The 21,844-nt window shown below is 59.4% G+C and overlaps 1 protein-coding gene across 4 annotated transcripts in view; it reads left to right on the forward strand.

Annotated features, from left to right (window-relative positions):
- The window catches only part of ABR (ABR activator of RhoGEF and GTPase), a 37,757-nt gene extending 16,580 nt beyond the window's left edge, over nucleotides 1–21,177 (forward strand). For 3 of the 4 annotated variants that reach the window (XM_071764865.1, XM_071764866.1, XM_071764867.1), the window contains 21 exons: nucleotides 1,076–1,180; nucleotides 1,651–1,836; nucleotides 2,462–2,569; nucleotides 3,263–3,323; nucleotides 5,679–5,731; nucleotides 5,863–6,003; nucleotides 6,215–6,336; nucleotides 6,460–6,625; nucleotides 6,800–6,922; nucleotides 6,997–7,072; nucleotides 7,213–7,317; nucleotides 7,767–7,841; nucleotides 7,989–8,086; nucleotides 8,186–8,317; nucleotides 15,795–15,854; nucleotides 15,990–16,099; nucleotides 16,337–16,476; nucleotides 16,941–17,075; nucleotides 17,333–17,438; nucleotides 18,520–18,667; nucleotides 18,842–21,177. In XM_071764865.1, the coding sequence (XP_071620966.1) occupies nucleotides 1,076–1,180; nucleotides 1,651–1,836; nucleotides 2,462–2,569; nucleotides 3,263–3,323; nucleotides 5,679–5,731; nucleotides 5,863–6,003; nucleotides 6,215–6,336; nucleotides 6,460–6,625; nucleotides 6,800–6,922; nucleotides 6,997–7,072; nucleotides 7,213–7,317; nucleotides 7,767–7,841; nucleotides 7,989–8,086; nucleotides 8,186–8,317; nucleotides 15,795–15,854; nucleotides 15,990–16,099; nucleotides 16,337–16,476; nucleotides 16,941–17,075; nucleotides 17,333–17,438; nucleotides 18,520–18,667; nucleotides 18,842–18,931 (2,340 nt within the window). In that variant the 3' untranslated portion in view covers nucleotides 18,932–21,177. Of the gene's footprint in view, nucleotides 1–1,075; nucleotides 1,181–1,650; nucleotides 1,837–2,461; nucleotides 2,570–3,262; nucleotides 3,324–5,678; nucleotides 5,732–5,862; nucleotides 6,004–6,214; nucleotides 6,337–6,459; nucleotides 6,626–6,799; nucleotides 6,923–6,996; nucleotides 7,073–7,212; nucleotides 7,318–7,766; nucleotides 7,842–7,988; nucleotides 8,087–8,185; nucleotides 8,318–11,220; nucleotides 11,589–15,794; nucleotides 15,855–15,989; nucleotides 16,100–16,336; nucleotides 16,477–16,940; nucleotides 17,076–17,332; nucleotides 17,439–18,519; nucleotides 18,668–18,841 lie in introns of those variants that run through there. The other variant, XM_071764868.1, reaches the window with a different exon arrangement.
- Nucleotides 21,178–21,844: the final 667 nt, after the last annotated feature.

The following is a 21,844-nucleotide window of genomic DNA, read 5'->3' on the forward strand; positions in this document are numbered from 1 at the left end:
GGGCCCTGGGCATGGAGAAGCCCCTTATCTCCTCAGCTCCCACGCAGGGCCCGGGCTGGGGAAGCAGGAAGAGCCCATGACTAATTGGTGGCAAGGAGCCCGTGAGCTCTCAGCACACAAAACTGCTGCCCCCCCCACCCGTGGGCACCCCTCTGCTGTGCTGGTCACCACAGCCTGGCCTGGTGGAGAGCCACGGGGTGGGCATCCTGGTGTGCACAGCAGCTTCCATGGGGGTTGGTGGATGCTGGAGCAGGCTGGAGAGATGCTCCTCTGTGGCCATGCACCCCTGAGTGTTTGCAGCTGGCAGGGACAGGCAGTGCAGGCAAAGGCAAAACAGGACCAATACACCTCCAAAATGTCCCTCATGGCTCTTTGCCCAGAGCAACTGATGTTCCTGCTTGGTCTCAGTCTGAGTGGCAAAGCTTGGCTCCTAAGTGATTTTTTTAGGACCAAGGGTGTCATGGGCACAGCAGGAGCTCAGGGCAGTCAGGGTGCTGGGGTGTCCATTCTTGGGCACTGGCAGAGCCTCGATGAGGGTCCCAGAGCCCCCCAGCCCTGCTGAGCATTGCTGCATCCCTGCTGTCAGGGTTGGGCTGCTGGAGCATCAGTGCTGCAGCAGACTTGGTCATGGGCTGAGCCACCAGAGGTCGGAGCACCAGCAGGGACCTGCCCCAGTGCCACCAGGCAGTGACCATTGGGGTGACACTCTCCTGGGTAAACCTCAGCAGGGGAAAAAAGGGTGGTGCTGGGTCACATGGCAGCACCATCCGTCACCAGGCATGATTTCACCGGGTGCCTCTGGACTCTGCCCTGGGAGAGTCCTGCCCTGCCTGGAGCTCTGCCAGTGGCACTGGGCTCCTGGCCAGCCAGGGAGGGGAGTGAAGCCAGCACAGCCCATGGCTTCCCAGATGGCTCCAGCCTGGCTGTGCTGCCCAGTGGGCACGTGCCCGGCCCTTGCCATGGAGCTTCCCCAGCACTGGCAGGGACACGTAGCCAGGTGGGGATCCTGGTGGGATGAGAGCTTTCCTCCTGTGCTGGTTTTTGGCTCAGATGGGTTCCTTTACTTGTTGCACAGGGTGAGCGAGAGGCTGGCAAAGGCCTGGAGATGAGGAAGCTGGTGCTCTCTGGTTTCCTGGCCAGTGAGGAGATCTACATCAACCAGCTAGAGGCCCTCTTGTTGGTGAGCACAGCCCTTACGCTGGGAACCCCCTCCAGGGATGTCCCACACCAGGGGTGGGTGGATGGATGGATGGTTGGGTGGATGGGTGGGTGGATGGATAGATGGATGGATAGAATAATTTCGTCCTAAACAGCTGCCCCAAGTCAGGCCCGGCCCATGTGCTACCTGGAAGAGGGCAGATTCTCCCCTGCCCACACTGCCAGTGTGCCTGGCAGGGATGTATTTATAGCCCTGCTTCCTCTTGCAGACTCACTGGTCCTCATGGTGGAGACACTGTTGCACAATGCACGGGTCACCACCACCACGGGGAAGTCTGTGAGGATGTATGAGCTGGGAGCAGCCCCGTGGTCCAGCAGCCAGCTGGGACCCATCCTGGACAGTCCCTCACTGCTGGCCCAGATCCCCCTATCCCTGGTATTCCCATATATAAGAACTCATCTTAAATGCTCTCCCTTCTTCTCCTTTGGCAGCCTATGAAGCCACTGAAGGCCACGGCCACTACGTCTCAGCCTGTCCTCACACTCCAGCAGATCGAGACAATTTTCTACAAGATCCAGGACATCTATGAGATCCACAAGGAGTTCTATGACAGCCTGTGCCCGAAGGTGCAGCAGTGGGACAGCAATGTCACCATGGGCCACCTCTTTCAGAAGCTGGTATGTGTCTTTTCTGGGGTTTGCTCTGTTTGGAAGAGGAGGAGGGCTGGGGAGATGAAGCATCTTTCTCCATGTTCACACCCTGCCATGTGCTCACCAGTGGCTGTGGGACTTGTTGCATCCCTCCCTGCAGCAGCTGCTGCTGCCTGCCTGAGCCCCTCTGTTCTGGGATGGGGTCTGTGCAGCTTCTGTGCCCCTCACCACAACGGGGACACCCACAGCTGTGGGTGCAGCAATGGTGGGATTTTGGCTGGAGGTGTGTGGTGTGGCTTTATCATGGGGCAGGCAGGAGCCCAGGTGTGTGGGTGAGAAGCAGGAGGTCACTGCCTGTGGATGCTGCAGTGGTGGCTCTCCAGAGTCACACCCCAGGTATTTGTTACCTCTCTGCTGGATTTTGGAGATTTGAGGTAGCCCAAGGCTGGGTAGGAGTCCCACCATCCTGCTCCTGGCAAGGGCTGTCCCTGCAGAGATGAGAGTGCAGCCCACCAGCTGTCTGTGGTCCAGCAGAGTGTCCTGCTGGGAGGGGACAGCCCTTGACAGTGTCCCCTGGGCCCTGTCAGGCCCTCATGTTGTTGGGGGCCTTCAGCACCCCAGTGGGTGCCTGGCTAACACCCCCTCCCTGCAGGCCAGCCAGCTGGGGGTCTACAAGGCCTTTGTGGATAACTACAAAATCGCACTTGAGACGGCAGAGAAGTGCAGCCATAGCAACTACCAGTTCCAGAAGATCTCAGAGGTAAGCTGGGCTGGTGCCAGGAGGGACAAGGCTGGGCTGGTGCCAAGAGGGACAAAGCTGTCCTGGTGCTGGGCAGAAAACATTGTTCCCATGGCAGAAGCCACCACACATGCCCCACGGAGATGCTCGCCTTGTCCTGGGGATTGTTGGGGACCGTCCCAGGGTTAGGGCCATGGGTGACTTCTCTGGAGTGTTGTGACCTCTGGGTGTCATGGGCTTTTCCCCACACCTCAAGCTTAGGTCAGGCTTAGTCCTCACTGCTGGTATTTCTGGGATGCCAGGGCAACCTGCACCCACTTGCCACATCCATTGAGCTCATCTGCTGTTTCCCCTATAGAAACAGGGAGCTGAGTGGCTGCAGCCTGGCTTCTCTCTCCCTCCAGCCCCTCTGCCACTGTGCTGTTCATCTTGGTGGGACCTCCAGGCTGGGTGTCTTCCTCCAGGGTGTCCCTTGGGTCCACCACATCCCATCTGCTGTGTGCAGGCACTGCTGCTCCTGCCCTGGGAGCATCCCAAACAGTCCAAACCTCCACCCCCCACCCTTGCGTGCCCCCCCAGATGGCCAGGCTGGGGCTGGGGGGCAGATATCAGGATGCAGGAAAGGTGGAGGAGGACCTCATGACCTTGACCAATGATCTTTGCCCCAATCCCAACCCCCCCGTGGGTCGTTCTGATGGGCCTTTCCCTCCTTAGGAGCTGAAGGTGAAGGGCCCCAAGGACTCGAAGGAGAGCCACACGTCCGTCACCATGGAGGGTACGGCGGGCGCCGGGGTGGGGAGGGGGACGCAGCCTTTCGTCTGCCTGCGGGCCCGGTGCCGGTGAATTACTGAGCAGCTCCCGTGAGCTCAGCCCTTTGTGCTCTGGTGTGCGGAGCTGGCGAGGAGGTGGGGGGGGGGGACGGGGGACGGGACACACACGCGGCTCTTTAGGATGCTGGGGGCGTGCAGCAGCCCCCCACCCCCTGCCCACCCCCTCCTCCCCGCCCGCTGACTGCGCCGGGAGCCGTGCTGAGGGGCCGATGCCGCGGTGCAGCCGGGCTGAGCTGCCGCGGGAAGGCAGAGATGGCTGCGTGGAGACGGGGTGGCTGCCATGGAAATCCTCCTCGTCGTCCGGCTCTGCTGTAACTGCACCTACGGTGAGGCGAGGGGGGGGGCGGCTCCGAATTTGGGTGCCGATGGGGAGCGATGCTGTGGGGATGCCGGCCCGGGGCTGGCTGTCCTTTTTTTTTGGGAAGGTGGAGGCTGCGTCGGGCTCTGCAGCCTGAAGTTGGGAGTGTCTTTGTTCCAGGCTCTATTGAATCATCTTGGCTCCGGCACACGCGGCCACGCGTTCGTCTTCCCCGCTGGAAAAGGGCTGGTGCTGGTGGTGGGACATGGGGGGGACTGGGGCAGGTGGGGGGACCCGTGCTGTGCCCCAAGGATGATGATGGAGGGGGGTCCTTGTTTCTCTGCTGGAGGCTGTGAGCATCATAGGGCTGGAACACTGCTCTCTCCGTGGCTGGGGGAGGAGAGGCACTGGACATCCCTGTGGGCTGGTGCTTGGCCCCGTGCAGCCTGCATGGGGGGCCCAGACAGGCAGAACGGTGCCAGCAAGGAGCTGGTGGCTTTTCCCTTGTGCCAGGATGCCCTGGATCTCCCTGGTTCTTTGCAGGTGCCTGTAGTGATGGGAGCAGGAGGATCCATCCTCCACATGGGTGAAATGTGGGAAAGAGGAGGACACCCTGCCTGCCCTTGCACCCCAGAGTAGGGCTCTTGCTGGCTGCTGCATGGAGAGGGGCTCTGGTTTCACCCACTGCCAGGGAGCTGTGGGGGATGCAGCCTCTGGATCAGGGTCCAGCCCTGTATCCTTGTGTCCCGAGCAGAGCCCCTCCTGTTTCCCAGGACTGGGGGTCCCTCTCTCAAGACTCTGGGGGGAAGGGATGGGAGCCTGGCAGAGCAGGGTGGGGGCAGGTGTCTCCTTTCCCTCTTCTCCCCTCTGGCCCAAAGCCAGGACCTGCTTGGCTCTGGCAGTTTGGGGTAGTGCAGGCATCAGCCTGGCTGTAAGCAGCCCCAGGAGCCGTGCGGGTGCTGGGAGCAGTGCTCTCGATGTGCTCTGTGCCTTCACCTGCCCGGAGAGCCAGGGGAAAGCAGGAATGTCCATTAGCTTGGGGTGAAACCTGGCTCTGAAGACCTCCCGTAGGGGCTGGTTTCCAGCTGGCAGCGTGTAGGGCAGGAGAATGGAGGTGTCTGTGCCCCCTGTGTGGGGCAGCTCTGCCTCCGCTGTCCTGGATGGAGCGTTAAGTCATGGGGGGCTGTGGAGAGGGAGCACAGGGCAGCAGTGTTGGGATGATGCCCTGGGCCCTGCTTGTTCTGTAGGTGTGGGTTCTGCTGCTGCTGGAGCAGCTTGGGCTCGTTCTCCTGCACCCAGGTCTGGCTGGGGTGGGAATATATGGAGTGTCCTGTGGGGTGGCAGAGCCCAGTGAGATCAGGGGAGGGACAGACCTGCTGCTGAGCCCAAAAGGAAATTGAAATAGCTGCTGGGGGTGAGGAGCAGCTCTTCTGCTCCACAGCCACCACACAGCCTGGGGGCTGAGCTTGCACTGCCCCTGGGGAGGTCCTTCACCCCAGAAGTGGATGTGGTGACACAGTCATGGTGGGGATGTCCCAGCAGGCAGGGCAGAGCCATGTTCACAACCCATGAACCCGCAGAAGGGAGGAGGACATGGTGGTTGGTTTGGCGTCCCTGTTTTGCCTTGTCCTGGGGCAGTGACAGACCTTGCTGATGTGGGGCCGTTGCTGGAGCAGAGAGCACCCTGCAGGAAGCACCACGGGCACATGTGGGGTTGTCACCCTGGTGGGGACCCTGTAGGCACCTGCAGTGCTGGCAGGACACCTCAGATGCAGACCTGAAATCAAAGTGGCAGCTGGCAGCTGCCCTTGGTGGGGTTTGCCCCACACACCAGCCCGTGGTTTCTCCTGCTCTTGGTGCAGCTGGACACAGGGCTGTGGCATTGAGCCTTGGCTCCCTGCTGCTCTTGGCAGGAACAGGATGTGGGGCTGGCACTGGTGGGTGGGAGAGGGGCCGGGGGTCTGTCAGAGGGTGGCTGCTGATGTGTCCTCTCTCCCTGCAGCACTGCTGTACAAGCCCATCGACCGGGTGACCCGGAGCACCCTCGTCCTGCATGTGAGTGTGATGTGCCTCTTGCTCCTGAGGACCCACAGCCATAGCAGATGCTACAGGGGGGGGGTCCCAGGGTGGGTGCTGCAGGCAGGGCAGTGTGCTGGGGCCACTCACCTGTGCCTTTCCCTTTCAAGGATCTCCTCAAGCACACCCCAGCTGACCACCCCGACTACCCACTGCTCCAGGATGCCCTCCGCATCTCACAGAACTTCCTCTCCAGCATCAATGAGGACATTGATCCCCGAAGGACAGCAGTCACCACCCCCAAGGGGGAGGTAAGCCAATGGGGTGGGCAGTGCTAGGGCTCCTCTAGAGGCAGTTCTGGGTGCAAGATTAGGGCTCTACCTGGTTCTTGATGCTTGCTGGCACCCTTCTGAGTGTACAGGACTCAAAATAGCACCTGAAGGATGTGGTGTTGGTGGCTGAGCCACAGAGAGGTACAGGACCATCCATCCTTTTTGGTTTTTTTGGCCTTTGTTCCCACAGACCCGTCAGCTTGTCAAGGATGGCTTCTTGGTGGAGCTGTCTGAGGGCTCACGGAAGCTGCGGCACGTCTTCCTCTTCACTGATGTGCTGCTCTGTGCCAAGCTGAAGAAGACAGCGGTGGGGTAAGGAGAGCAGTGGGCATGGGGAGGGGAACGTGTCACAACCCTCTGTCCTCCAGCGGGCTGGAGGATGTTCTGGGGAGGGGGGTGGTCAGGCATCACTCAGGGCCCACGTCCTGGCCACAGGAAGCACCAGCAGTACGACTGCAAGTGGTACGTGCCCCTGGCCGACCTGGTGTTCCCCTCACCGGAGGAGTCGGAGCACTGCCCGCAGGTCCACGTCATCCCTGACCATGAGCTGGAGGACATGAAAATGAAGATCTCAGCCATCAAGAGCGAGGTGCAGAAGGAGGTGAGAAGAGGGTGAAGGTGGTCAGGGTGGGGTGTGGCACCTGCTGGTGGGGTGGGTGTAGGATGGGGTGGGCGTTACATCTGCTGATGGGATGGGTGCCTTCCTCTGGGTCAGGAAGAGGACATAGGGACCAGGGGAGTTTGCAAAATGCTCCTCTCTGCTCCCCACCTGCAGAAAGCCAACAAGGGGCAGAGCCGGGCCATCGAACGCCTCAAGAAGAAGATGTTTGAGAATGAATTCTGGCTGCTCCTCAACTCCCCTGCCATCCCCTTCCGCATCCACAACCGCAACGGGAAGGTGAGGAGGGTGGGCTGGGGGTCGGGCTGGGCCCTGCCTGTGCATGGCAGGCTCCATCATCCTCTCTCTTGCAGAGTTACCTCTTCCTGCTGTCATCTGACTATGAGAGGTCTGAGTGGAGAGAGGCCATTCAGAAACTGCAGAAAAAAGGTAAGTTTGGGGCTGCGGAGGCTCTGTTAGGGCTCCTAGGATTACAGGGAGGTCCTAGAAGATTGCAGCCTGCTGCTTTCTGGTCCCCATGCCCAGTTCTGACTGTGTCCCTCTGACAGTCCTCTCCTGTCTTCTCCTAGACCTCCAGGCCTTTGTCCTGAGCTCGGTGGAGCTGCAGGTGCTCACGGGATCCTGCTTCAAGCTACGAACTGTCCACAACATCCCGGTCACCAGCAATAAGGATGGTGAGCATCTGCTGGACATCTGGAAGATGCCGAGGAGGAGTGGCAGGGTCCCTGGCTGTGCAGGGGACAGCCACCCACCAGGTGGCACTGCCGGAGCAGAGTTGAGCTCCCAGGCAGAGCTGTCCCAGCTGCACCGTGGGGCCTTTGGGGGTCTCTCCAGCACCCCCATGGCTGGGCAGGACCAAGGTGTCCCCAGGGCATGACCCAGGCAGCCCTACTGGGAACCTCCCCAAGGGCTCTCCAGCCACAGGAAAGCTGGGATGTCCAGCAGGGGTGATTGGCACTGGGGTATACATGCCTTCTTCTGGACCTTAGGGATGGCCCTTCAGGGGTTGGAGATATTGGGGTGTCACCTCCTAGCTCTCACTGCCTTGGGGACAGCCAGCCTGCACGCTGGCCCCGGGGTGCAGGAGGTGGCCCTGGTGCAGCCTCTGCTCTCCCCACCACAGATGATGAGTCCCCTGGGCTCTATGGGTTCCTCCATGTCATCGTCCACTCCGCCAAGGGCTTCAAGCAGTCTGCCAGTAAGTGTGGGTGCCCACCCTTGCTAGGAGGGGCTGGTGTGGTCAGAAGAGCTGAGGTCCAGCATGTGGCCCTGCTCTGCCCACAGTGGTCCCCTGGGAGCTGGTGGGGATGTTCCTTGGGTGCTGAGCTGGTGTCTGCTCCCCCAGACCTTTACTGCACGCTGGAGGTGGACTCATTTGGCTACTTTGTCAGCAAAGCCAAGACCAGGGTTTTCCGGGACACCACTGAGCCGCAGTGGAACGAGGTGAGAAGAGGGTGGGATGCAGATCCCCACCCTTGCCCTTCCAGCCTTAGTTTTGGGGCTGCTCTGGGGTGCTGGGGCTGAGCTTCCTTTGTTCCCCAGGAGTTTGAGATCGAGCTGGAGGGCTCCCAGTCCCTGCGCATCCTCTGCTACGAGAAGTGCTACGACAAGACCAAGCTCAACAAGGACAACAATGAAATTGTGGACAAGATCATGGGCAAGGGGCAGATCCAGGTATGTGCTGGGGCTTTTGGGCATCTTGTCACTCAACAGTGGACCTCTTTGGAGCCAAGTTTCCTGAGGTAGGAGGTGCCTGGCAGCATGAGCAGGCAGCTCTGGTTTTGGCAGCAGGATACAGGCATGCGGAGAAGGGGTCAGCACCTGCCCCAGGTGCTTTGGGTGTCCAGCCCCCTGTCCCTCCCTGCCAGCTGTCACTGTCCCCTTCTGCCACCATCTGCCTCCCCTCTGCCTCCATGAGCTGCTGTTATGGCAACGGGGGTTTCCAGGGCAACAGCTGAGCCACCTGATTGGCTGTTACCAGGCAGGGAGGATGGAGGCCTGGGGTGCCCTGAGATGCTCCCAGGTGAGCAGGACCCAAGGAAATGGGAAGGGTGTGGGCAGGCAGCCCCCAGGCCCCATATCCCCCCAGCACCCACCTTGGCCAGGCTACAGGGACACCTGGGGTGTGGGGACAGTTTGGGGTGGGTGTGCCCCTTTGTTTTCCTGTGAGGGGAAGCCCCAGTCTGGCTGCTCCCCCTTGTGCTGGGGACAGCATCACTCCTGGGACACAGCCCTCAACCCAAGGCCACTTCAAAGGCCCAGAGCTCCTTTCCCTGCTCCGTGGGAAAGTGGCTCAGGGCAGGTCCCTGGGGAGCAGGGAGCAGCATGGAAATGCTGCTGGGAAGGGGACACTGTGGGTGGGTGGCACTGCACAGGATGCCAAGGCAGGGGCTTGGTTTCACCAGCAGCTGGCTCGTACCTGAGTTCACCCTCTGGGCTGCCCTCTGCCCCCTGGAAATGGCAGGGGGGGTTGGGAGGGTGGCAGTGGGCCAAGCAGGAGGGCTGGGGCAGGGAAGGGGCTCAGTGTCTCCTGGGGATCAGCCCAGCTGTGCTCTCGGAAATAGCCTGGGTCAACAAACATGAGTCACGCTGGGAGATGCAGGGGTTGGGATGGGGACAGCACAGTTTGTCCCCGCCGTGCGAAAGTTGTGGGGGAAGAAAGGGAGAGCGAGGAGGCTCTGGAGCTGCTTATCCCAAGGAGGACCTGGCTGGACAGAGTGGGCTGTCCTGCTGTCACCCAGAGCCATGGCTCAGCCCTGCCCTAGGAGTGGGGTGGGTGTTGGGGAAGGGATGGAGCAGCACAGCTGCAGGCAGGACAGGCAGCACTGGTTGTGGGGCTGTGGGAAAACCCTAGTGCTGCCCCCATGCCCTCTGCCCTGAGCTGTTTGGGCAGAGATGCTGCCCTGGATGGTCCTTACCCCAGGTGATTGCTGGGCTCATTACGAGCTGCTGCTGGTTCCAGTTAGCAGCAAGAGTGGGAGACAGGGAGCACAGGCATCAGCACCTCTGGAAAAGGCCCGTGGTGTGTGTGGAAGCTGTCAGGATGGCCAAAATCCCCTCCCAGCAGCTCTGTGCCCACTGCCCATCCCTAATCTGACAGCTCAGGCACGTGCGTCAGTCACCAAAGCAGCTTAGAGGCATCAGGGAGTGAGGTCAGTGTGTGAGGGGGATGCTGCAGCCCCTCTGTGGGGAGCAACAGGGGCCTTCCGAAGCTGTGGGGGTGCCATGGGTGGGTGCCATGTCCTGCTGGCACAAAGGACCTGGCTGGGTCCATGGAGGGGCTGAGGTTGGTACCAGCTTCCTCTCAAGCATACTGGCAATGAGCCCCAAGGGGTCTGTAGTGTGGCAAGCGTCACATCCTTACCCCAAGCCCTGTCTCCGTGGCTAGCAGAGGGGTGGGTACCTTGTGCCACACATGCCCTGGTGGCCTGCTCAGTGGGAAGGTGCATCTGGTCATGGGGACTGCTCATTGCAGCTCCCAGTTGGCATTAGCCCTGTTTTGTTGTTGTTAACCCCTTTTTGTGTGGGGTTTCCAAGGCTGAAGTGTGCCATGGTTGGGATAGAGTTGCTGTGGGGGGCTCATGTCCCCTTGGGGGGGTTCATATCCCTGTCTCTTCAGGGCTCAGCCTTGCTCTGAGCTGTCCCAGTTGCTCCCAGCAGGTGGGCTCTGTTTGGTGGGTGCTGGCAGGGGCACCTCGTGCTGTGGCAGGGTGACAGGCAGGTGCTAGGGGTGAGCAGAGGAGGCTTCAAGTGCTTGTGCCCGTGTTGCAGAGGGGGGAGGCTGGATCTGTCCCCATGTGCCCTGGGACTGGCAAGGAGATGGGCAGTGGGTGCAGCTGCACCCAGAATGGTGTTGGGGCAGGATGGAGCAGCCCCTTCCCCATCCCCTGATGGATTCACCAGGGGGATGTGGCTGTTGGAATAGAGCCTGTGTTGTCATGGGCACAGTGCCTCCCGTGCCCACAGGGAATATCTGCCTGGGGAGGCTCTGGAGAGGGCGATTGGTGGTGTTGGGGCTCCCTGGAGCTGCAGGGATCCGCAGGGTGACCCCATGAGGACTCAGGAGACTGCTGAGAGCTGGACTGGGGGGATGTGCAAATCCCCCTCCAAGCCTGCACCTTGCCCTATCTGCTGCTTATCACAGGCAGGGACCCTTCCAGGACTGGGGCATCAGGCAGAGCCCTGCCTGCACCCCAAAACCCTGCCCCTGGCAGTGGGGCTGACAGGAACCAGGGCAGGCTGAGGAGGGGGGGCTGGGGGGGTTGCTTAGGCCTGATAGGAGACCCCAAAACTCCCATCCTCATGCCCCTTGCTGAGACCCGGAGATGCAGCCTGGCTGCTCCGGGACCGCAGCTGCCAACAGCCGCGATGGCTTCAGGGCTGTAGCTGGGAAGCGGATAAGGGATAACAGTGGATAAGGGCGGATAACAGCAGATAAGGCTGGGGGGGTGGGGTGGGGAGACTGGGCAGCCCCTCCAGCCTTCCCGAGCGGCGGCAGAGCGAGAGTTAATCGCGTGGGGGCCGCCGGGGGGGGGGCTGCCTTTGAGTCACTTCCTCGCAGGGGGAGGGAGGGAAAGAGGGAGGGAGGCTTTTGGGGCTGCCGAGCTGCCTCTCAGCCTGGCTCACACCCTGAAGATGAGCCCTGCCCGCTCACCTCCCCCTTGCCCCAGCCGGGCTCCCCTCGCTGGCCCCCACTGACCTTCCCCACCCCAGAGCAGAAGGGATGTGGGTGCTGTCCTAACGCAGCCCCGGACACCCTCGTCTCCTCTCCCTGGAGTTGAAGCTGTTTGTGGAGATGACGGAGGTGCCGGCGGAGCCCGATGGCAGCCCCGGGCCCGTGGGCGAGCGGCCGGAGCGCGGCGTGGAGGAGCCCGAGGGGAAGCGTCCCCCCAACACGGGTGCTCGGCTGTGGGGCAGAGTGCGCAGCAAGCTGCTCCGGCAGAAGGTGCCTCCTGGGGTTCAGGGAGGGGGGGGGGATGGACACAACAGTGGTGGGCATCAAATGGGCTCTGGGATGGCTTTGCCAGGCTCCACTGTGTGTGGTGGCTTTTGGGCTGGTGGCTTTGTGGGGTGGCTCTGATATGGGGGGGTTGCGTTGCTTGTGGGGAGAGGGGTCTGTGCATGGAGCAGAGGGTGCTGTTTGGGTGCTTTGGAAGCTCTTAAAAGCAGTTAGCTGCCTGCAGGGTGCTGTGTCCACTTTCCCCTTCCCTCTGTGTGCTGGGGGAATGGGGGGGTCTCAGCTGTTTGCATTTGGGGGTCCTGCAGAGGGGAATGGGGGAAGCACCCCTTCCTAGCCCCAGGGCTCACCCACAAGACAGCAATGCTTATGGGCCAGCCGGCTCTGGGGTTCTGGGGTTCTGCAGCACCCCCTCTTGCAAACCTCACACCCTGGACCCATCCAGGCTTCCCTCAGCTTGCAGGATGTGCCACAGGCACATCAACCAGCGCTGCCCATCTTTTGTGGGAGGACAGAGGGCAACGGAGGTGACAAGAGAGGGGGACAGCACCATCACAAGCTGCCCATGAGCCCCTTTGGTCTTAATGGGGGGGCTCTGGGGGTTTCCCTGCGTGGAGTTCCCCCTGCATGGGGAGTTGCTGGCTCAGGGCTCAGCTGTGACTGCAGGCAGGAGCTGCCTGGGCCCATGGGGGTTTGTTTAGCAGCCACGGGGCTGAGGTTTGGTTGGCAGCGGGGCTGCCTGTGACGCAGAGGCATTAACCTCAATTCTGTGCCGCCGCCGCTACCGCGGAGGGGATTAAGGGGCGGTGAGGGCTGTGTGAGGAGGCTGCTGCTGTTGCTGGGTCAAAACGTGAGGGGGGTTTGTTTCCCAGCCCCACGCATCCCCACCACGGCTGTCGGCTTCCCTGCTCGCTGCCATCTGGGAGCATTGGGGCTGCAGGGGCAGGATGTGTGCCTGGTGGGGCTGTGCATGGTCCTGGCGTGCCGTGGCTGCCTGTGGTTTCTCGGGTCACTCTCAGACAGGGCTGTGAATCGCTGCTTTTTGGGGGGGGCTGTGCTTTGCCACTGGCATTGCTGGTGCAGGGGCTGCTCTGCCCCACGGCACAGAGCTGCTCAGGAGCTGCCTGTTCCCTGGTGAGGGAGCAGCTGGTGTGGAGGTCTGGTGGGGGCATCTGCTTGCCTGAGCTGGGGCAACCACTAGAGCCCAGGCTGAGGTGTCCACGAGTGCCATGCTGATGGGAAGTGACCTTGGTTGTAGCAGCTCCCCTGGGATCCTGCTCCCCAGGGCCATGGTGGAGATGGCCTCACCAGCTGAGTCATCAGTTTGCTCCTGATGGCTTCATCCCAGGCTGATGGCTTGGTGACCTCATAGGCGTGAGGCACGGGGAAGGGACATGCCCAGCCTGGCAGACCCTGCCCTGCTGCAGCATCCCTGTGCTTAGGGCTCTGGAGAGATGCCATGAGGGTTTGGAGCCATCCCAGCTCCTCACCTGGGAGCCCTGGGGACCCGGTGCTGCCTGCGTCTGTGTCTGCTGCCAGTGTCTGCACAGAAGCTGTATCCATGGTGCTTATCCTGGAGGTGTCTTGAGGACAAAATCCTAGGATGGGGCCTTGTCAGAGGCAAGCAGCAGGCAGGGACTGCAGGGGGTGAGCCCTAGCAGGAGTCAGGGGATCCCTCTGCTACCGGATTCTCCCCAGGATGCACAAAACATTGTGGGGCTCTCAGGATGCTGATCCCCTGCCATGCTGCTGCCTTTTTCTCTGCAGCCTGGGGCCTTGTTCAGCAAGTAAACAGCTTTGGATTATTTGGGAAAACAGGGTGATGGCACAGCCCTGTGGATGGGAGCAGGGGGTGTTTCACCTCCCCATGGATGAGGGTGGCACTGCAGTGGATGCTGGCCTGGGCATGGACACTGCTGGCATTCCCTGTGGATACAGGAGGGAGCAGCCCAGAGAGGTGCTGCTGACCTGGCTGAGCAGTTTTCCTCGGCACAGGCTGTTGTTTGGAGCTTGCTGATCCACCAAAGAGGAGCTGACATCTGGGACAGCAGCATGTCACTTGTGCCATCCTGCACAGCACTGGCAGGGAGGCTGTTCCCCAGGTCTCCTGGGCCAGCAGTTCCATTGGCCTGGGATGTCCCCGCTGGAGCAAGGCAGCTCCTTTTGGAGGAGAAGGAGATGGTGGTGGTAGCTGAGATGGGGTGTTTGCCAGTGCTGTGTGGGAAGGAGCTGCCTGTAATTCTGTGGGTGGATGCTCCTCTCTCTCCTCCCACACTGGGTGATGGAGCATCTGCTGTGGCTTTGCTTCCTGTGGGCAGTGTGGCAGTGATGCCTCTGCTGGGGGCTGCAAGGGAGCTCAGGTTCTTGGTGCCAGCTAAACTAGCCCAAATTTGGGGCCATGATGGCTGTTAGATGAGGAAAATTCTTCCCAGTCTGGGGCAAGCAGCTGCAGGGAGGTGGTGTGCTTGGGGTAAGGTCCATGGTGCTGGCAGCAGCCAACCTGGTTTTTATTAAATCTTCCTTCAGAGCCCTGCTAAAGCCCTTGCAGGTGTGAGCTGCCAGGGCTGTCTGAGTCAGTGGCAGCCAGAGGATGGGGTCAGTGTATGTCGTGGTTGCAATTAAACTTGTGCTGCAGAAAGGGGAAGCTCCTGCCCCAGCTGGAGGGCAAATGGCTTCACTGCTGCTGCCTGGGACTCACAGGGCTGGATATTACCATGAACAGGACCAGGGTGAAGAGATAAAATCCTCATGGGACAGGTGCTGTGGTCGTGTTGGCCATGGTGGGTGCACGGCAGCACGATGGAGGGACCTGGCACTGTGGGAGGAACTTGGAGCTGGAGCAGCAGAGCTGGGGTTGGCAGTGGTCTGGCTGCAGCCTCAGCCTTGTGATCCAGTGTCCAGAGCTGCTGCAGGGCCCCGTGGGAGCCCAGGGCAGCTGCAGCCTTTCTCCTCTTCCTCCTCCTTCTTCCACTGCCATGCCACAGGGTTGGTGTGGCACTTGCTGGGCTCTCCCATGTGCCAGGCTGGGATGTGTCAAGGGCCATTCCAGGTCAGCATGGGCTGTCTTGGAGACTGCAGCATTTCAGGCTGTGCTGCAGATCACAGCTTTTCCCGTGGCACCACATTGCTGAGGAGCTGCTTGGGCTCACCATGACACAGGGATGGACATGGGGTGATGCCACGGTGCTGGGTCTGTGCTGAGAGCCAGGGCAGTTTGGGCCTGTCCCTGGGAGTGTGGGGTCTTGGTGTGTAAAGAGGGACATGAGGGTCTGTAAGGGGGGACATTCAGTGGCTTCCACAGGCATCCAGAGGCTGGGGCAGGGGAACAGCAGCTCCATGGCAGAAGCAGCATCTCTGGACATCTTTGTGCTCACCCGAAGCATCTCCCAACCCAGCAGCTTTAGGAAACTCCTGTGTCCTTGAGGAGTGACCCTGCACACTTGGCACAAGCTCTCCTGGCAGCTGCACACATGTGGCCTTGGGGAGGTCCCACCACCCCCTGCCAGCTCCTGCATCCCATCCCCTTCCCCAAGGGGACATTAGTGCCGGGCTCTGCCCTGCTGCCCGCCCTGTGCATTACAGGGATCGATGAGGCCGGATCGATACCACTAACTGGAGACTGAAAAACCCTGAAAGGCAACTGCACCCGTCTGTGCCTAGCCCTGGGGCCCAGCACCCACCACAACGTGTGCCAGGGCCTTGGGAATGCCAGCCCCTTGCCACAGCAGCCAGGCACTGGGGCAGCATCACTGAGTCCCCTGCTAGCCCCAAAGTTAGAAATAGCGGAGCCCGTCATTCCCAGGGGTTATAAATAGCCTTGGCTATGGGGAGATGTTGTTTTTCTGCATGGAAAACGCTGCCCTAGTTCTGTTTCATCAATCTGTTGCCAGAAATAGTCCTGATTTCTTGGAAGTTTCATGCTGCTTGGGTGTGGGTCAAAGCGCTTCCTCATTGGAGCTTGAAGGGGAACCATGTGAGGAGGCTGAGCCCACCCAGCTTTGGGGTATGGCCAGAAGGACCCCAACCTTCCCCTCTCCATCCTCCTGCCATGGGCAGGACATTGCCAGGGAAGAGATGTCCTGTGCTTGATACCATCTGTGGTTTGAGGGCTTTGGGGGCCACCAAGCTGTGGTGGCAGCGGGGCTGGCATGGGGCTGTGTCCCTGTGGAGCTCACACACCATCTCTCCCCACAGCTGGACCCACAGGCCGTGCAGACCAAGAACTGGCACATGGATGTGATTGAGATGAATGGGGTAAGCAGGGCCGTGGGTACCCACAACCCTCGTTTTGATGGCAACCCCTTCCCTGAGGCTGGGCCGTGCCCTTGTGTGACACAGAGGTGATGGGCCAGGGCAGGGCTGCTGGGACTCATCCCCTATCTCTCGCAGATCAAGGTGGAGTTCTCCATGAAGTTCACGAGCAGAGACATGAGCCTGAAGAGAACCCCATCCAAAAAGCAGACGGGTGTCTTCGGGGTCAAAATCAGCGTTGTGACAAAGTACGTGTGGGGCTGGGGGAACCTGGGGGACCTGCTCCATCCTTGCACCACACCCCACTGCTCCCACCAACACTGAAGAGCTCAGCTTTTGCTCTTTGCTGGAGATTTGCCTGTTCCTTCAGTGGCCCCATCCTGCCCACCCAAGCATGGCTGTCCTACCTCTGGGTCTGCAGGGCTGAGCTGGCCACTGCAGGGTCCCTGGGGACTCTTTGCTCATGGCTTCTCTCCCTGAGCCAGGCGGGAGCGCTCCAAGGTGCCTTACATCGTGCGCCAGTGCATCGAGGAGGTGGAGAAGAGGGGCATTGAGGAGGTTGGCATCTACAGAATCTCTGGTGTTGCCACTGACATCCAGGCATTGAAAGCTGTCTTTGATGCAAGTGAGTGTCCCAGGGGATGGCTGTCCTTTGGAACCTCTTGGCCTGGGAGGGTTTAAAGGCTCTGAGACACCCCCACCCAGCCCCCTGCCCTGCAAGCCCAGGGTCTGGTTAATGCACTACATGTGTGCAAAATGTGCTGGTGCATCCAGGAAGGGGCTGAGGAGGAGGGTTCAGCTGGGAAAGAAAGCTCCCAGAGGTCTCAGCATTGTGGTGTCTCTGAGCTGCCTCCACGCCTGGCCAGCTCCTGGGAGATACTGACTCAGGGCAACGTTGCAAATGGATTTGCAAATTTTTCCACATCCTGCTGCCCAGCCAGTCCCACCTGGTTGGGCTTTTCCCAGCAGTGCTGTCCCTGCCCTCCAGCCAACAGCCTGCCTGGATAGCTGGGGTGAAGGGGGGGTGGTGGTGGTGGTGTTGGAACCTGGATGGGATGGAAATATCACGTGGGGGTGCTCTCTGAACAGATAACAAGGACATCCTCGTCATGCTGAGTGACATGGACATCAACGCCATCGCTGGCACACTGAAGCTGTACTTCCGTGAGCTGCCCGAGCCCCTCCTCACTGACAGACTCTACCCCGCCTTCATGGAGGGGATTGGTAAGGGCTCAGGGATGGGGAAGGGAACAGTGTCCAACCTTGGCTCTGGGATAAGGAAATCCTTCCTTCCCGGCTCAGCCCGCTCAGTCCTGGGTGTCCGTGATGGCTCCAGGCCAGCTTGGGGCTCATGCTGCTCCCCAGGGTGCAGGGTCGGCCACTTGTGCCCTGGCTGCAGGGAGGTGTGGTCCTGGTGGATCCCACTGCTGCATGAGATGTCACCAGTCCCTGTCCTGAGCCTGCTTCCTCCTTGTCTCCAGCCCTCTCAGACCCTGCTGCCAAGGAGAATTGCATGATGCACCTTCTCCGCTCGCTGCCTGACCCCAACCTCATCACCTTCCTCTTCCTGCTGGAGCACTTGAAAAGGTAACAGCTTGGCTTGCAGCTCCAGAGGGCTTCAGCATAGGAAGGGGAATCAACTGGGAGCTCTGCAGTGTCCCCTTTAGTGAGAAATCTGAGTGCTGCATCTCTTCCCACCAGGCCAGCAGCAGCCCATGCAAACAAAGTGCAATAATCCCTGTAACTTGTCTGCAGTGGGTGGCCAGGACCCAGGGACAGTCAGGTCTGTGGATGTGTCCCAAAGGTGCAGGTGACACCCCGAGTAGCTCATCCTGGAGCAAGTGCAGCAATGGGTGGTTTTCCAGGTTTTATCTTGTTCCTGATGAAGCCCATCCAAACCTGGGGATGGGCAGTTCTGGGGCTCACTGGGGGTCCCAAAACCCATGGAGGGCACAGTGCTGTAGTGCAGCATGCAGAGCCTGGCCAGAGTTGTCCACGAGTTTGGGACCGAGGCTGACTGCTCATGTTACTTGCATCATGAAGCATGTTTTTTTCTTTCTCTGGTTTGGCTAAAACCAAACAGAAAAAAAAAAAAAAAAAAAAAAAAAAAAAAAAAAAAAAAAAAAAAGAATTGCTGCTGGGCGCTGGGGAAGGAAAAAATCCATTTCCATCCTGAGAACTGGGCACAGCCAGTTCCCACATCTGCTCCCCTGGCTGGGGCTCAACCCTGCAGCCTGTGCTGGGGAGCACAGCTGCCTCCTAACATGGCAATGTTGTGGCCCTGGTTCCCTCTGTGAGGGCTGGCGGGGGTCCCAGGGGGTCGGAGGGGTAGGGAGCCCTGGAGAGGGGGGTTGGTGTGGAGGTCCCCGTGCCCTGCCTGGGGCTCTGGAGGGATGGAGGCCCCGCAGCACATACACATGGGCTTGGTCACTGCCACATCACACCCGGGGCTCCCGGCCAGGTCCCGCGGCTCCAGCGGAGGCCGTGAAGGGGGCAGAGCTCCCTGCCCTGCACCTGGGTTTGCTGGGAGCTGTGAAGGGCAGTGGCAGGCTAGAGGTCCCTCTCTGGGGTGGGGAGAGCAGTGCTAGCCCCCCCACATCACCCTGTGGGTGCTCTGTGCCAGAGCAGTGTCAGGGGCTCATGCTCCCTCCTCTCGTGTACCCCGCAGGGTAGCTGAAAAGGAGCCTATCAACAAAATGTCTCTCCACAACCTGGCCACGGTCTTCGGGCCGACGTTGCTGAGACCTTCTGAGGGGGAGAGCAAGGCACACCTCACCCTGGCCTCTGACATCTGGTCCCACGATGTGATGGCCCAGGTAAGGTCCCTGCTGGCAGTGTGGGGCTGCAACCTGCACCAGCACCCGTGCGGTTTACCTGTGTGTCTGGGTAGATTTGTCACTCTTTTTCCTGGATGTGGCTGTACAAGGACAAGCTGGAGGTGGCAGTTCTGCCCCTTTCTGACCTAACATCCTCCCCTTTGCCTGCTACAGGTCCAGGTCCTTCTCTACTACCTGCAGCATCCTCCCATCTCCTTCACTGAGCTGAAACGCAACACACTTTACTTCTCCACGGACGTGTAGCCTGCAGGGAGAAGGCACCAGCTGCAAACACTCCCAAGGCCCCTTCTGGGGGACAAGGACTGGATCACAGCCCCCCAGGGAGACTGGCCCAGACCCAGGACAGTGCCACCTGCAGCTCCTGTACAATCGTGTACCAGTGGCCCGGTCCCACCCCAGGTGCCGTGCCTCCCTGTAAAGTAGTCGTGTCTTATGTCCCTTCTTGTGTTCAAGAATTGTTTCTATGTATATTTGTTCAACGGAAGAGGTAGTGACTGACAAGGGCTGTGGACACAGGCTTCCCCCTTGCCTAGTTTTCTCCTGGATTCCTATCTGTCTGCTCACTCCTACGAGGCACCCCTCGTCTTGCCCAGCTCGAAGCCTGCAGCATCCCAAGAGTGCCTGTTTTGTTGCCCAAATCCCCTGCCCCATGCCTGCATGTGCAGTACTGGCTCGCTTCAGAGGCTGGGAGCTCACAGGCTTCCCTCCCTGGTGACAGTGACAACCAGCTCTGCTTTGGCTTGCTGCCCACGCAAACGTTGGACGTTGTGCCTGGATCCTGCTCTGGCCCGAGCAAACCTGTGACCACAGGAGCAGAGGAGTGGGGTGCTGCTTCCTCCTCGCTGTGTCGCTTCTGGGTGTTTCTGGGCTGGTGTCCTCTTAAACCCCTTGCCCCGTGCTTTGCCTGTGTGCATGTAGCGTGGTGGTTGCTTCCCTCGCTGTATCTCACCTCCAAGTAGTGTTTTGGGGCACCCCCGTCACACACGGCTGGAGCGAGAGGTGCTGTGCTGGTCTCGATCCACAGCAGGCTTGAGGGATGGCCTCTGGCACTGGTGGGGTCCCATCGGGGCAGATGGATCCCACAGTTTCCCCAACAAGCCCTGGCAGGTGGGGAACAAGGTCACTGCTGTTTCTGTACACCTGGATCTCTGTTGTCACCAGGCACTCCGAGGGTTGCCAGCGCTGGCTGTGCCCCATGGCAGAGCCTGACGGGGCACCCATGTGCCTGCTGGTCCCAGGGGAACAGAGAGGTTATTTCTCTGTCCTTGGCCTTCCCTGCTGTCCCAGACACCAGGGAAATGGCAGCACCCTGCCCCGGTGCCATCCCTGTTACCAGAGATGAGTGAGGCAGCTGGACAGTCACCCAGCCTGGAAAGCAGCAGAGAGGGACAGGAGGAGGAAAGCCTTTGTGGCCCTCACTATCCAAGGGCTTTGTTTGCCCTTTCTCATAAAGCAGTTGCCTGGGCCAGCTGTGCCCAGCCAGTTCAGGTCCGTTTTAGTTAGTGGGTCCAGTTCTTGGCCCTCAGGCTGATGGCTGGAGGTCTCACACCATGTCCCAAAGCAGCACGGCCACACGCCAGTGCCTGGCTCCCTGGTCCCCCACCCTTCCACCCCTCCCAGGTAGGTGCTGGTACCTGTTGGGACACAAAACCTTTCGCTCTGTGAGCTGAGTCCGTGTTCCCGTGGGAAAAGCCCCTTCCCCATTTGTGTTGGCCCCGTGCTCTCCTGTGCCAAATGGAGAAGGATGAGAAGTGACCAAGCGTTTTCCTGCTAACAGCAGCGTTGCCTTCACCCTCCTGACTAACAGACTGTTCCAGGTGGAGCCCTGATGCACCAGGTATGTCCTAAGCCCACGTCCCCAGGGAAGGCAGCACCTGCCAGCCCTGCACCAGCAAAGCAACGAAACAAGGGGAGGTCTTTCAGTCCTCCTCCAAAGGGCTCACACTCCAGACCCCACTCTTCTTGGCTACCATCTAAACAGAAGGGAAACAGCATTGCAGAAAATAACCAGGCATCTGCCTTGGCCCTGGACCCAGTAAGGAGGCTGAGGCTTAGATCTGACTGCACAACGGATCCCTGTGTGTGTCTGATTTGTTACATGTGTCCAAGGCTCTGTCCATGATACTGTCATTCCAGATGGAGACTCTCTACAGCCAAATCCTCCCCCTGTGACAGTGGCTGGAAGCCTGGTCCACACAGCCCCAGCACAACAGGCTGTGGCTGTCCCTATGACTGCCTTTTGCTTGTCCCTGCAGGAAGGAAAAAAAAAAAAAAAGGGGGGTGGACTTTTGCAGCTACAGGTAGAATAGAACTGTTAATTAATATTTGACTTTCAAAAGTTGTTAAGGATATATTTTTGTTTGTGTTCTGTTTCAGTTTCTGTAGATTATAAACTTTAAATGGCTGTAAACCATGTGAAGAGAAAAAAAAACCAAAACAAACAAAAAAAGTTAATAAAAATGCAAAGCCCCAACATTTGCACAAAAGGAGCCCCATAGTGTTGGTGTTTGCACTAATTGATCACCTTGGCATCACAGCTTCTTTCTGTTGTGGAAATCTTGCTAGCTGCACTTCAAGCCAGTGGTATAAGCACAGGAATTTTGCCAGAAAATCTTTTAAGAGATATCTTATGGTTTGGGCTACATCCTTGCATTTCAGTACAGAGGGAAAAAAAAAAACCCTGGACTGTCTGGAGCCAGCCTATTTAATCAGCCCAGACTTACTCAAGCTTAAAATTCAGCTGACTTGCACAGCTTATGGCCTGAGGATACTGAACAGGCACAGCAAGGGACATCAGGCGATCGGGAAACCTCATCTGATAGATCACATGGTGCTGTCTGCCCATTTCTTCCATGTGGAGATGGGAGACAATAAGCCTTCAAACTGACCACCATATCAGCCAAAGCAGCCTCCTAGTGTTGCTTTTTAAGGTAAGCCAGGGCTGTCATGTTTCTGGGATGTGAAACTGTGGGTACAAAGAAGGGGAAGTGAGTGGGAGAACCCCTATTAGATGCGTGTGCTGCATCTGAAATCCTGCTGCCTCAAAAAGATGGTGGTGGGGGTTGTGTTTTGCTGTGTTGGAGTGGTTCAATGAAGGTTAAAATCATCCCTAAACTATTCCAAGAATAAAAAAATTACCTCCTGAAGTCTGAGAAC

This window comes from Heliangelus exortis, chromosome 21 (assembly GCF_036169615.1).
Source record: "Heliangelus exortis chromosome 21, bHelExo1.hap1, whole genome shotgun sequence".
In the NCBI taxonomy this organism is placed as follows: domain Eukaryota; kingdom Metazoa; phylum Chordata; class Aves; order Apodiformes; family Trochilidae; genus Heliangelus; species Heliangelus exortis.